This window comes from Schistocerca nitens, chromosome 5, assembly GCF_023898315.1.
Source record: "Schistocerca nitens isolate TAMUIC-IGC-003100 chromosome 5, iqSchNite1.1, whole genome shotgun sequence".
Taxonomy (NCBI): Eukaryota; Metazoa; Arthropoda; class Insecta; order Orthoptera; family Acrididae; genus Schistocerca; species Schistocerca nitens.
The window spans coordinates 287,730,922-287,745,832 of record NC_064618.1 but is presented as its reverse complement, the minus strand read 5'-3'; the positions used below and the strand labels follow the sequence as shown (position 1 = coordinate 287,745,832).

General features: G+C 39.7%; 1 protein-coding gene across 1 annotated transcript in view; it reads right to left on the bottom strand.

The window, feature by feature from the left end:
• Positions 1 to 14,911, bottom strand: part of LOC126259530 (cytosolic Fe-S cluster assembly factor NUBP2 homolog) — a 91,066-nt gene that overhangs the window by 14,568 nt on the left and 61,587 nt on the right. The window contains exon 4 of the mRNA XM_049956396.1: positions 12,278 to 12,389. Within this exon, the coding sequence (XP_049812353.1) occupies positions 12,278 to 12,389 (112 nt within the window). The remainder of the gene's footprint in view (positions 1 to 12,277; positions 12,390 to 14,911) is intronic.

Below are 14,911 nucleotides of genomic sequence, written 5' to 3'. Positions count from 1 at the left end.
ACATTCATTCTGCAGGACAATGCTCAAGCACATACAGTGCAAGCTGTTATTAATTTGTTTGACCGATGGGGCTGCTAAGTGCCATACCACCTGGTGCACTCCCCTGATTTAAGCCCTCTTGAGTTCAACTCAATTTCTAAACTGAAGGAAACACTTCACGGCATTCACTTCAGAACTGCTAAAAATTTGTCAGGCAATAGACCGCACCGCTTGTACTGTCAACACAATTGGCACCGCTAAGAGTATCCTACGACTTCCACATCACTGGCAATGAGTTATACACAAGGCTGGTGGCTACTTTGAAGGTCAGTAAAACTTTTAAACACACATATATTTTGTACAAGCTGTAAATAAATAGTTGCCACTATTAAAGTTCCAATCCTCATATTAGTTTGTGTAGACGAGTCTTGAGGACACAGACATAACACTGTACAGCTTGACAGAGCAGTCAAAGAGTTCCCCTGCTTAGACTCATATGTGAATAACGAAAAGTGTGAGGTGATCCACATGAGTTCCAAAAGAAATCCGTTGGAATTCGATTACTCGATAAATAATACAATTCTCAAGGCTGTCAATTCAACTAAGTACCTGGGTGTTAAAATTACGAACAACTTCAGTTGGAAAGACCACATAGATAATATTGTGGGGAAGGTGAGCCAAAGGTTACGCTTCATTGGCAGGACACTTAGAAGATGCAACAAGTCCACTAAAGAGACAGCTTACACTACACTCTTTCATCCTCTGTTAGAATATTGCTGTGCGGTGTGGGATCCTTACCAGGTGGGATTGACGGAGGACATCGAAAGGGTACAAAAAAGGGCAGCTTGTTTTGTGATGGAAGTCATTAAAGCAAAGACGTTTTTCGTCGCAGCGAGATCTATTTACGAAATTTCAGTCACCAACTTTCTCTTCCGAATGCAAAAATATTTTGTTGAGCCAAATCTACATAGGTAGGAATTATCATCCAAATAAAATAAGAGAAATCAGAGCTCGAACAGAAAGGTTTAGGTGTTCGTTTTTCCCGCGCGCTGTTCGGGAGTGGAATGGTAGAGAGATAGTATGATTGTGGTTCAATGAACCCTCTGCCAAGCACTTAAATGTGAATTGCAGAGTAGTCAAGTAGATGTAGATGTAGATGAATACTATGTCGATCATTTAAAAATAATTAAAGACATCAACATAAGAGGGTGCACTGAGAAGTAACACCTCCAAATTTTTTATGTAAAAACTCTTAAAGATTTTTAAATGAAAAACATTATTAATATTCTACATCTTTATTCTTCATGTCTACATATCTGCAGCCCTCTGCCGGTAGGGGGCTCCGAATTGTAGCATGTAACATGGCGGTGTGATATAACTATTTCAGGGCATGAGAAACAGTGTGCTGTAATTGAGTTTTTAATTCAAAGAGTTTGTCCATACGTGGAGCACCCTCTCCTTAAGCATGACAATGCCAGATCACACACAAGCACTGTGACTTCGGCAACAATCTGATTCCTTGGTTACACTGTCCTCAGTCATCTTGCATATGGTCCTGACTTGGCCCCATCCAATTATAATAACTTTCCAAAACTTAAAGCCACCTTCGAGGACTTCACTTTGACAATAATGAAGTGAAACTTCCTGGCAGATTAAAACTGTGTGCCCGACCGAGACTCGAACTCGGGACCTTTGCCTTTCGCGGGCAAGTGGTAGAGCACTTGCCCGCGAAAGGCAAAGGTCCCGAGTTCGAGTCTCGGTCGGGCGCACAGTTTTAATCTGCCAGGAAGTTTCATATCAGCGCACACTCCGCTGCAGAGTGAAAATCTCATTCTGGAATAATGAAGTGGTGTATGTACATGTGAGGCTGTGATTCTGTCACCATAGTCAGAGAATACAAATACGTAGATATTTTGTTTAAAAAGCTTTAAGAGTTTTCAAATAAATTCAGAGGCATTACGTTTCAGCAGGCCTTATTAAAAAAGATTCCAGGGATGCATTCACTCATATACCTCACTAGATTTAAAATTAACCTAGGTCTCTTCCGTAACAAGAAGAGTTGCCACCAGATGATAAGAACACCTTCACAGCTTCAGCTCACGAGACTGGGTATGGGGTTGGTCCTTTAAGCAAATGTTGCCAACCTAATCCGTCCCCCAGGGAGGACGAGACAATTATCTCGAAGTAAGTACACTGTGCACCCATAATGTTGTTGATATCTCAAGAAGATTTTAAACAATTAGCACTGCATAACAAAAGAAACTGTGGTGATATGTATTTAAAGTTACCATCTAATTGCCAAATTCTGGAATGCAGGTGCTGAGAATGTTAGTGTGGATATCAATATTGTTATAAATTAATAGAGGGAAACATTCCACGTGGGAAAAATATATCTAAAACAAAGATGATGTGACTTACCAAACGAAAGCGCTGGCATGTCGATAGACACACAAACAAACTTTCCTGATGAGGCAACAGTTTGTTGCGAAAGCTTGAATTTTGTGTGTATGTTTGTGTGTCTATCGACGTGCCAGCGCTTTCGTTTGGTAAGTCACATCATCTTTGTTTTAGATATATCAATATTGTTAGTGTTACTTGCAAAACACTGTCCCAATCTCCCATGCACTTCAGCAAGTGGCTCTGTAGTTTTTGTAGTATTATCTCTGAATTTGCTGTTGTTGTTTGTGCACTAGTTGCTCCTATCAGAATTCAATGAACCCTGCATCCAACACATACTGACAACAATTACTTGTAATCTGAAGACTGGAGGTTTGGATGATAGGAAATGTTATGTAACCCTGGACAGCAGGTTTAGAGGAATGCGAGATTACTTCACCACATTATTGCAGAATATAACTCATAAAGAAGCCAACAATATAAGGAAAAGATAAAATGCTACTCACCATAAAGATGACACGATGAGTTACAGACAGGCACAACAAAAAGACACTTACACATATGGTTCCTGCCTGCAACTCAACGTGTCATCTGTGGGGTGAGTAGCAATCTATCTTTTTCTTATATTGCTGATACTCCAACCTGGAATTTCCTCTGTTTCATGAGGAGCCCACATTTGCTTGGACGTATGAGGTTAACAGCAACTACCTGCAAGAGTCAAATGGCACAACTTCTTCTACACATTTGATTGTGTACGAGTGGGCATTATGAGCAATTTTCGGGTGAGGATGAGTCGCTGGAAGACTCTTACATCTCAATGAAATCTACCTGTGCCCACTGATGGATAGCAATTACTTACATGGTCTGCAACATGGAGACATAATAGCTAGCCTGTGCTCACTTTCACAAGGCTAAATTCCAAGTACTTCCAACAGATACACTTGAAAGTGGAGGCACCTATTCCTAACTAGGAATACTTTTACCTCCTGAAGGTCAGCCATTCAACAGGATCTTCCCGTGATAAATTACCTGTATACTAATTTTTTTAAATATTAAATTGCAAAAGTTTTTTTATCCTCTGCGCTGCCCTCCCATACTAAATTGGTGATCCCTTTATGCTCTTCTCCCCAATTCTATTCAGTACCTGCTCATTAGTTATGATCTACCCATCTAATCTTCAGCATTCTTCTGTAGCACCACATTTTGAAAGCTTCTATTCTATTCTCGTCTAAACCATTTATCGTCCATGTTTCACTCCCATACATGGCCACACATCACACAAATACTTTCAGAAACGACTTCCTGACACTTAAATCTATACTCGATGTTAACAAATTTCTCTTCCTCAGAAATTCTCTCCTTGCCATTGCCAGTCTACATTTTGTATCCTCTCTACTTCGACCATCATTAGTTATTTTGCTCCCCAAATAGCAAAACTCATCTAATACTTGAAGTGTCTCATTTCCTATCCAATTCTCTCAGCATCACTCAATTTAATTCGACTGCATTCCATTATCCTCGTCTTGCTTTTGTTGATGTTCCATTCCGTTCAACTGCTCTTCCAGGTCTTTCAGTGCTCTGTCTAACTCTTCACACAGTATCATACCTCCCATTTCATCCTCATCTACATCCTCTTCCATTTGCATAATATTTTCCTCAACTACATCGCCCTTGTATAGACCTTCTATATACTCCTTCCACCTTTCTGCTTTCCCTTCTTTGTTTAGAACTGGGTTTCCATCTGAGCTCTTGATATTCATACAAGTGGTTCTCTTTTCTCCGGAGGTCTCTTTAATTTTCCTGTAGGCAGTATCTATCTTACCCCTAGTGATACATGCCTCTACATCCTTACATTTGTCCTTTAGCCATCCCTGCTTAGACTTTTGCACTTCCTGTCGATCTCATTTTTGAGACGTTTGATTCCTTTTTGCCTGTTTCGTGTCTATCTTGGCCACAATAATGCGTTCACTATGCTGTTTGTAGTAGCTTACCCGCACTCCTATTTTTTTATTCATTATTAAACCTACTCCTGCAGTACCCCTATTTGACTTCGTATTTATAACGCTGTATTCAACTGACCTGAACTCGTGTTCCTCCTGCCACCGAACTTCACTAATTCCCACTATATCTAACTTTAACCTATCCATTTCCCTTTTTAAATTTTCTAACCTGCCTGCCAGATTAAGGCATCTGACATTCCACACTCCGATATGTAGAACAGCAGCTTTCTTTCTCCTGATACGGACGTGCTCCTGAGTAGTCCCCGCCCAGAGATCCGAATGGGGGACTATTTTACCTCCAGAATATTTCACCCAAGAGGATGCCATCATCATTTAACCATACAGTAAAGCTGCATGACCTCGGGAAAAATTATGGCTGTAATTTCCCCTTGCTTTCAGCTGTTCCATAGCAAGGCCGTTTTGGTTAATGTTACAAGACCAGATTGATCAATCATCCAGACTGTTGCCCCTGCAACTACTGAAAAGGCTGCTGTCCCTCTTCAGGAACCAACACATTTGTCTGGCCTCTCAACAGATACCCCTCCATTGTGGTTGCATCTACGGTACGGCTATCTGCATCGCTGAGGCACACAAGCCTCCCCATCAATGGCAAGGTCCATGGTACATGGGTGGGGGGGGGGGGGGCAAGGAGAGAGAGAACAACAACATCATAACCAAGATGAATATGGGCTGGGATGTATCAGTGTTAGCTGGTTATCCTCCAGAAACAAGTTTTAACTTTAAAGACAAAATCTCCGAGTTGTTAAGCCGCATCATATTTCCTTCTAAAATAATCGACATTTCGACCCCTCTGCTGGAATCTTCTTCAGGATGTTCCAGTGTCCACTATTGATAGAACACTGCCAGAGACCTGGTTAAAATTCTTGTGGGCCATCATCACTGGCTAATACTCCTGTGCTGAAGCAGAAGAAGGGGCATCTTTGGCTAAACTATTATGGATACTATTTGTGGCCCATCATCATTGGATAGGAAGGCACTATTCCACACTTATGCTGGAGTAGGATTATTGGTTGAAATTCCTCCTACTGCTATTGGCTGGCCATCATCATTGGCTAGATGCGAAATAGACAGAGGAAGAGAGGGGGAATGTTTACCCAAATTATTATTGTCCACCAAGGTGAACTGCAGCACGTTGTTTATATTGCTAGCACACTGCGACTGCATATTTACTTCCTTGATGGCGGGGAGCCGTGATGCCGGAAGCCTATAGCTGTCTTCTCTCTTGAAATTACATGCATTTTTGGAAATTTCAACTGATTCTCAGACCTTTCTTCTATAAATGTTACGTTCCATAGCCAGCACATGTATGTTATTAAAATTGATGCCAGAGCCACAATCCTCGTGATGTTCTGCTACTGCCAATTTTACACTCTGTTTTAGCCACATGTTCTGTTTGTGTTCCTCAATGCGTTCTTTAACAGTTATTCCTGTTTCACCTATATACACTTTGCCGCAGAAACATGTCACTTGCCTGCATTGTGGAGGCAATCAGGTGCATCTGTTCTTCATTGGAAAAAATCTTTTATTTTGTTTTCACTGAAGAAAGATGCCTGTATACTATTTGTCTTTAGAATTCTGCTTATGTGGTCAGTGACCCTACAAACAAACGGTAACCTAACAGAGTGAGAAGGTAGTTTCTCGTCATTCTTATTAGCGTGATTAATATTCTGCCTAAAAGCCCTGTCAATTGAACAACTAGCATAGCCACTTGCCTTTATTGTCTTCTTTAAGAAATCCAACTCAGAGTACAGGTTATCATCGCTGATACAGAAGGCATGTGAAGACATCTTTTTTAGTCAAAAACAAATAAGATTTTTCCCAATGAAAAACGTTGTGTGAGCAATATAAACAATGTGCTGCAGTTCACCTTGGCGGACTCTACTCCAGTGTAAGTGTGGAATAGTGCCTTTCTATCCAACAACAATGGGCCACCAATAGTATCCATAACAGTTAGGCCAATGAGGCCCCTTCTTCTGCATCAGTGTGGGAATATTAGCCTATGATGATGGCCCACCATTGGTAGTCACAAGAATAAGTTTTTTTTGTTTTTAAATTGTAATCCCATGACATTTCAAAACTCTTGTAAAAGTGATCCACAGATGAAAAAAAAAACTACCACAACACATTCTATTACAGAAGACTGTGAGGATAAGTGATGTCTATCTTTATATTTGCAACTGACTTAGTATTAATAAAGTTATTAACAAATTGTGATATTCCTTTGTTTAGGTATAGCTGGCTGATATCGTTACTTATGCTTCTACACATTTACAGGCAAGGAACAGGATGGTCATAAGCCCACTTTGGGATTAAATTCACAAAATAATTTATAAGTGTGAGTTAAATGGTAGCTGGGCTCTATAACTGAAGAAGCAACCACTGGCCAAGAGCTAACATAATTCTGTTTGTGTTATTAGCATATGAATACACAATTTATTAATGTTATTGGTTGTCCTTTGAGGCAATGCAGTGCTTATCAGCTTACATCATGATGCCCATGGCTCACAACCAGTAGAATCCAAACCATCACAGCTACAACACTATAGGAAAATGCTTGCAAACCATGGCCTTAGAGACAAATCAGATCCAGAGGGCCATGGAGAAAGCAATTTATACATTATATATTATATACAGGGTGTTACAAAAATGTATGGCCAAACTTTCAGGAAACATTCCTCACACACAAAGAAAGAAAATATGTTATGTGGACATGTGTCCGGAAACACTTACTTTCCATGTTAGAGCTCATTTTATTACTTCTCTTCAAATCACATTAATCATGGAATGGAAACACACAGCAACAGAACGTACCAGTGTGACTTCAAACACTTTGTTACAGGAAATGTTCAAAATGTCCTCCGTTAGCGAGGGTACATGCATCCACCCTCCGTCGCATGGAATCCCTGATGCGCTGATGCAGCCCTGGAGAATGGCGTATTGTATCACAGCCGTCCACAATACGAGCACGAAGAGTCTCTACATTTGGTACCGGAGTTGCATAGACAAGAGCTTTCAAATGCCCCCATAAATGAAAGTCAAGAGGGTTGAGGTCAGGAGAGCATGGAGGCCACGGAATTGGTCCGCCTCTACCAATCCATTGGTCACCGAATCTGTTGTTGAGAAGCGTACGAACACTTCGACTGAAATGTGCAGGAGATCCATCGTGCATGAAGCACATGTTGTGTCGTACTTTTAAAGGCACATGTTCTAGCAGCACAGGTAGAGTATCTCGTATGAAATCACGATAACGTGCTCCATTGAGCGTAGGTGGACGAAACTAAAATGAGCTCTAACATGGAAATTAAGTGTTTCCGGACACATGTCCACATAACATATTTTCTTTATTTGTGTGTGAGGAATGTTTCCTGAAAATTTGGCCATACCTTTTTGTAACACCCGGTATACATACACATTATATATATTATATAATATATACATTATATATATTATATAATATATACATTATATCCATTATGCACTGCAAAAACCTCAGTATTCTGTCTGTAGTACTAACAATATGAAAAGGATAGATTGCTACTCACCATATAGAGGAGGCACCGGGTCACAGATAGACACAATGAAAAGATTGCTAAACTTTTAGCTTTCAGACAAAAAAAGTCCTTCTTCAGAAGAAAAAGACACCCCCCCCCCCACACACACACACACACAAATGACTACTGTCTCTGGGCATTCGGGCCCAACTGCTGGCTGCGCCTGTAGGTGATTTGAGCAGCAATCTGTGGTGGGTGGTGGGGATAATGAAAAGGCATGGGATGGGGAGGGAGAGAGATAGCACAACAGACATGTGGAGAAGATGTTGTGCTACTACGGGAGCAGGCAGTGGCGTGGTGAGGCAGGGTAGGGCTGCTAGGTGCAGAATTAGAAAGCTGTGCATCTGGAGGGGGAGGAAGAGGGGTAGGGGAGGGAGGAAAGCAAAGATATAGAAAATGTGAAAAGATTTATGGGTGTATTTGTGAAACAGAAGCCATGGGTAGTGCTGAAGTGACAACAGGGAAAGGGTTAGGAGACTGGAACCAGCAAAGATTGAGGCCTGGAATGTTACGAGAACAAAGGGTATGTTGTAGAAAGAGTTCCAGCCTGAGCAGTTCGGAAAAGCTGGTGTTGGTAGGAAGGAGCAAGATGGCGTGGACTGAATAGCACATACTGAGGTGAAGCAAATCACATTGGACGGCATATTCAGCAACTGGGTGGTTCAGCTGTCCCTTAGTACTCCACCTGTGCTTGAGGAGCTGTCCTGTATCAAACTAATTCACATTCACAAGTTGGTGCACGATGAATAAGTGTGTGGTTGAAATATGAGCTTCTATTACTAAATTATCAAGAACCACACAGAGATGAAGAAGAAGAAGAAGAAGAAGAGAAAGAGAAAGAAGGAGAAGAAGAGAAAGAGAGAGAAGGAGAAGAAGAGAAAGAGAAAGAGAAAGAAGGAGAAGAAGAAGAACAAGAAGGAGAAGAAGAAGAACAAGAAGGAGAAGCAGAATAAAAAGAAGGAGAAGAAGAAGAAAACGAAGAAGAGTAGTGCCTCTCAACTGATAGGCCCAAATTGAACATTTGATTTATGTTCCAAGTTGAAACGTAAATTGTTTGTTAGGTACACAAATGAGACCTTTTGGGTTTTAAATCTACTTACAAAAATGTCTGAAGCAAGTATAAATTAAATACATAAAACAAACAAATAAATGCATTATTTTTCTACTTTCAACATCTCAGAAATGTTATAGGGTCAGATGGGAATATTATATTGAAGACTAATAATTAAAAAAACACACAAGTAAGTAAAAAACCTTAGTTATTCATTACAGTCACACTTTTTCATTCAGTATACAGTATTCTTTTTAAGATACTACAGCTACGCATCTCCAACACCTCTTCCAACCTCCCATGCCTCTCATCCCTCTCTCCTTCCACCTGTAACATCTGACACAACCCTCACCCCACCCTAGTCTGCCAGCTGAAATGCAATCCCACCTAATTTTCTCTCTCTGTTGTTTAAGTCTGACAAGGACTCGTATGTTTCTGCAATTCAATGAGTGGTCTACTTCACTCCTAAATTATTTGCACTCTATCGTATGTTTCCTACTATATTTATATATCCAAAAACAAAGATGATGTGACTTACCAAACGAAAGCGCTGGCAGGTCGATAGACACACAAACAAACACAAACATACACACAAAATTCAAGCTTTCGCAACAAACTGTTGCCTCATCAGGAAAGAGGGAAGGAGAGGGAAAGACGAAAGGATGTGGGTTTTAAGGGAGAGGGTAAGGAGTCATTCCAATCCCGGGAGCGGAAAGACTTACCGTATTTACGTGAATCTAAGCCGCACTCGAATCTAAGCCGCACCTGAAAAATGAGACTCGAAATCAAGGAAAAAAATTTTCCCGAATCTAAGCCGCATCTGAAATTTGAGTCTCGAAATTGAAGGGGAGAGAAAAGTTTTAGGTCCCACCTCCAAATCGAAACAAAGTTCGTCTAATTGTAATATGAGACACAATTTAGGTCGAATGAATGACGATACAGCTGCAGTAGTTTGGTTCGAGTCGTAAGCTTAGCAGGTAAGGCTTACCAGGTAGCCATTGCTATGCGTCAGGCGCTCCGTCCGTATTTATACGGGTACCCTTCCTTTTCACGTGCTTCGTCTGGTTTGAATTGATTGCTTATTTTTTCTTTGATCTGATAAGCGCCGTTTTCTTTGTTATAGGTGTTTACGTCACTCTAAGCTGAAAATGCATTACTGTACTGTGTCATGCATTGTTTGTCGCATTCTGATTGTGCGTGTTTACGACCTGTCGCCGCTCGCGGCATGGCCTGCTTTTGTGCGCGCTACCGCCGCTTACAAATAAAAAATAGAGAGGAATCGTCTCATTAGCGAAACATTTGTTGTTACTTACACTATTGCTTTCTTTGATAATGATCAACAAGAACCAAATAATAGACTGCGTATGATAGATGATGTTCTGAACGAAATTTTAACGAAAATTTTTCTCCGTTTGAAAATCTTTGCAGGCGGCTTTTTAGTTCATTACATTCTGCACAGAAATTAGAGTCATCTTAGATTTAAAAATCTAGTCAATTGCCGTGCTTCATTTCTGACTGTATCACTATTAGGCATAAGAATAATACGAATATAAACATTACATGATATGTATATTCTTCCGCGTTTACTGTTGTCTCACTCTAGTTTCGTAGTTTATTAGGCAGACAGTATTTAAATGAGATAGTAGCAAACACGAAACAATACATGGCAAAATGTTTATATTCGTATTATTCTTATGGTGAAGAGAATACTGCATGTGATTCACAATTCATAAAAGTTCCTATTAGCAACCATCTCTTCCCACAGGTAAGAAAAAAATCAGAACGCAGAGTTGGCCATATTGACAAACATCCCAAACAGTCTTGCCAGTCGCATTTTTGTAGTACATTGAAATGCAGCTACATTCGAAAATGAACAATACGGAATTTGTATTTACTTCGTTGGATAATATACCAAAATGCAGTGGTCGAAACTCGGGGCGGAGGAAAAAGGCTCGTCTTCAACCTTTTTTTTTTTTTTTTTTTTAATTTATTTACTGACGCAGTGGTTTTGGTGCCAGTATTTATCTTTGTGCCTACAAATCATGCCTTTGTAGCGCTACATATATTCGACGGCAGAAGTTAGTTGTGGCGGCACCCACCAACATTTTTCAGAACTCCCGCTTGCTTTGCACTCGATTCTAAGCCGCAGGCGGTATTTTGGATTACAAAAACCGGAAAAAAAGTGCGGCTTAGATTCGAGTAAATACGGTACCTTAGGGGGAAAAAAGGACGGGTATACACTTGCGCACACACACACATATCCATCCACACATATACAGACACAAGCAGACACACAAACAAACACAAACATACACACAAAATTCAAGCTTTTGCAACAAACTGTTGCCTCATCAGGAAAGAGGGAAGAAGAAGAAAATGAAGAAGAGTAGTGCCTCTCAACTGATAGGCCCAAATCAAACATTTGAATTATGTTCCAAGTTGAAAAGTAAATTGTGTCTGTATATGTGTGGATGGATATGTGTGTGTGTGTGTGTGTGTGTGTGTGTGTGTGCGCGCGCGCGCGCGCGCGCGCGCGAGTGTATACCCGTCCTTTTTTCCCCCAAAGGTAAGTCTTTCCGCTCCCGGGATTGGAATGACTCCTTACCCCCTCCCTTAAAACCCACATCCTTTCGTCTTTCCCTCTCCTTCCCTCTTTCCTGATGAGGCAACAGTTTGTTGCGAAAGCTTGAATTTTGTGTGTATGTTTGTGTGTCTATCGACCTGCCAGCGCTTTCGTTTGGTAAGTCACATCATCTTTGTTTTTGGATATATTTTTCCCACGTGGAATGTTTCCCTCTACTACATTAATACTACTATATTTATATACACATAAATAATTTTGATCAACATACAATTTCTTATTACACCAGGTCTGACCTCAAATGGCATAACTGATGAGAGGATATATACTAACATTACCTGTTCCAAGCAGAAACAACACCCTTCACATCTACTATGAAAACTTAATGTCATTACTTTCCCTTCTGTCTCAAATTACTTCTTTAGGATTTAATATGTTCCAATAAAGAGAAATATGCTAAACAGCAATGTAGTTGAGAGATTCCTTTTGGAAATGGTGAAAAGTCTCATAAAATATAAACCCATACTTTTCAATATGTTTGTACAACAGCTTTATGAATTTTTCCCCTCAAAATAAACAGCAGACATCATGCTGTTAGGTGAGATTGAAGATCATGGCAATAAACCACTCAGCAACTATTCACCATCTCATTTGCTGTAATGAAAAAATATTTACAATGACAATTTTTAATACTGACCTCAGGTTTTCCATGACAGTTATGTGTTCATCTGAAGTTCCAGGTGGAGTGTCAATTATTAAATAATCTATGTCCTCCCAAAATACATCAGTCAGGAACTGTTTTATCATTGCTGTGAAGAGAGAAGGGAGATTCATAGATACTAAAATGTATTATCAACATCAAAGATAAGTTGTCATAATTAAACTTAACCTCTATGTTTTCTGATAAAATCTGAAACTTGACTGATATTTCAGAGTCCACTCTGCAAATATGCTAGTGAAAAGCATAGAAAACTGCACGATCAAGCGGAAGGAAAAGAGGGGAAAAAAATTGTGCTGGCACAATACAGTATCACTAGTGTACAGCTGCAACAAGAGAAAATCGTACAAGAGTATCAGTGTACTATACAGTTTTTTAAAATTCAAGATATTAACTGGAAACACACAGAGGTAAAAATGACATTCCACAAATAATGTCAGTTGACGTACACAGAGTCATTTGAGGTGCAACAAAAGGAAAGGTGCTGGGAGATAGCTGTAAAAATGGCTGAGGATGAAGGAGGGGCAAAGGTAATATAAAAGGAAATTACTTATAGTATGCTCGCAGGAGAATACAGCATTTACATGAAAGAAGACACATCCATAGCTGTTTTGGTCTTGTCTAATAGCCTTCTCTCAACGTACAAGACATTCACAGGAAGTATCACCTACTGCATAGAAAAAATTTTAGTCAGGTAAAGGGAAAAAAGCTGATTTTACAAATGTATGCTGCAAAATGAATCATTTGCAAAAGGTGAATGAAATTACAAAGCAGATCAATCAGTATGAATTATCATTTTGCCTGGAATTCACACAGTCTGAGAAAACTTTTGACTCAATTTCAACAAAATATGTATTATTAATCATTGTGAAACAAAGCATTTAGGATTATACACACTTTAAAACACAAAAATGCCCAAAGCCATAATATTACCTACCCACCAAATCATATGGAAGTGAACCACATACAATGTGTACAATACTGTACTGCTAACAAGTTTAGAGAGTACTCTGAACTATAAGATTGACTGGATGAGTAATACCTTTTGTTACTCAGTCTAAGCTCACACTCTCTAAAATATACTTCGACACCTGCACCATCTATTCCTAATATTATAGTCATACAGGAAAGGCAACCAGTAAGGTGCAGAAAATGATGAATAAGCACCTCAGACGAATTGTCAGAAGGCTGGAAGGCATCTTCATGTCATTGGTACAAATCCCTCTTGGATGGTATGTGTGTTTTCAATAAACTGTTATTTCTGTGGCTCAGGACACAGCATAAACAGACTACAGAGATTACAGTTCTTAAGATTTTTTGCGCCCTGAAAGGACAGCAGAAGTGGTTTGTTCATCACACAGGATCACTTATATTCCGTCCACAGTCCATTGACTTCCATGGGCTGAACTCTGTGAAGAGTAGATTTAATTATGCCAGTAACAAATATCACATTATATGGTACCTGGACCTAAGAAGCTAGGATGGGATGCCAAAGATCATCTTAGGTTCTTGACATTATCTGTTTTGTTTCTGTCCATCTGTTTTCAATTGGGTGAGTCTATGACAGATGGAGGTAAGTGGAGAAGGATAACAATATTTTTTTCTGCCTAAAATCTCTGCAGCTTTGTTGATGTGTGCGCTGGAGACTAGAGTTGCTGGAAACAAATTTCTCCCACAGAATATATTAGCAGTTGCACAGATAGAAACTTCACATTAGTTATCCTATGACAACTACTGGTAACAACAAGCTGAGCACCTACCCTGGTGAAGTGTACTAAGTCTACAGAAAGAGATCTGGCTGTACACAGATGCAAAAACGTGGCTCATGGATACATTTGAGATCAAAACTGATACATTGCAATGGAGTGCTTTCCAGAAATCTAGGAATATAGAATCTGCTTGTTGGTTTAAATCCATGCTTCACTGGATATTATGTGTGAAAAGTGCAAATGTGTTTCACATTAGTGTTGCTTTCTCAATCTACACTAGTTTATGGACATACAATTTTTCTTTGAAGGAATGACACTATAGCCATGCTTGGATCAACAGCAAAACAAATCTAAAGATTTGAGACCGTAATTTTGTACAGTCAGTTTTGTACTCCTCATATATGGACATCATCTGAACGTTTTCTGAGCCACTTGGGACTATTTGCTGTGCAAGAGATTTGCAATAAAAGTAAGATAAGAGCAGGGTTCATTCCAAAGTCTAACACTAAATCATAATGACATTAAGACCTAATAGCTTACTTGCTTATAACTGTTTCAGTACATTTCACTGCTTATTTCTATTCCTGTGCAGCAGTGAACAATGGCATCTCCAAAGCATTTTTTTTGTGGGAATGATATTTGAAATGAAAAAGTTTAGACTTTTTTGCAGTCTTCTATTTCTACATTAGACAGAGTGGTAAGTGATTGAATAGGCAATTTTACCTGCTTAGTGGCATTACAATAGGGATATAATTTTCCCAGATTCTCACAAAGACCTTTTGTTCATGTACAATACTGTAAGCTGTTACATGTGACATACACAGCTCACCATACAGACATGAAATTCTACTAAATCTGCCTGATGGCATTTCTGTCCCCCCCCCCCCCCCCTCTCCCCAACCTT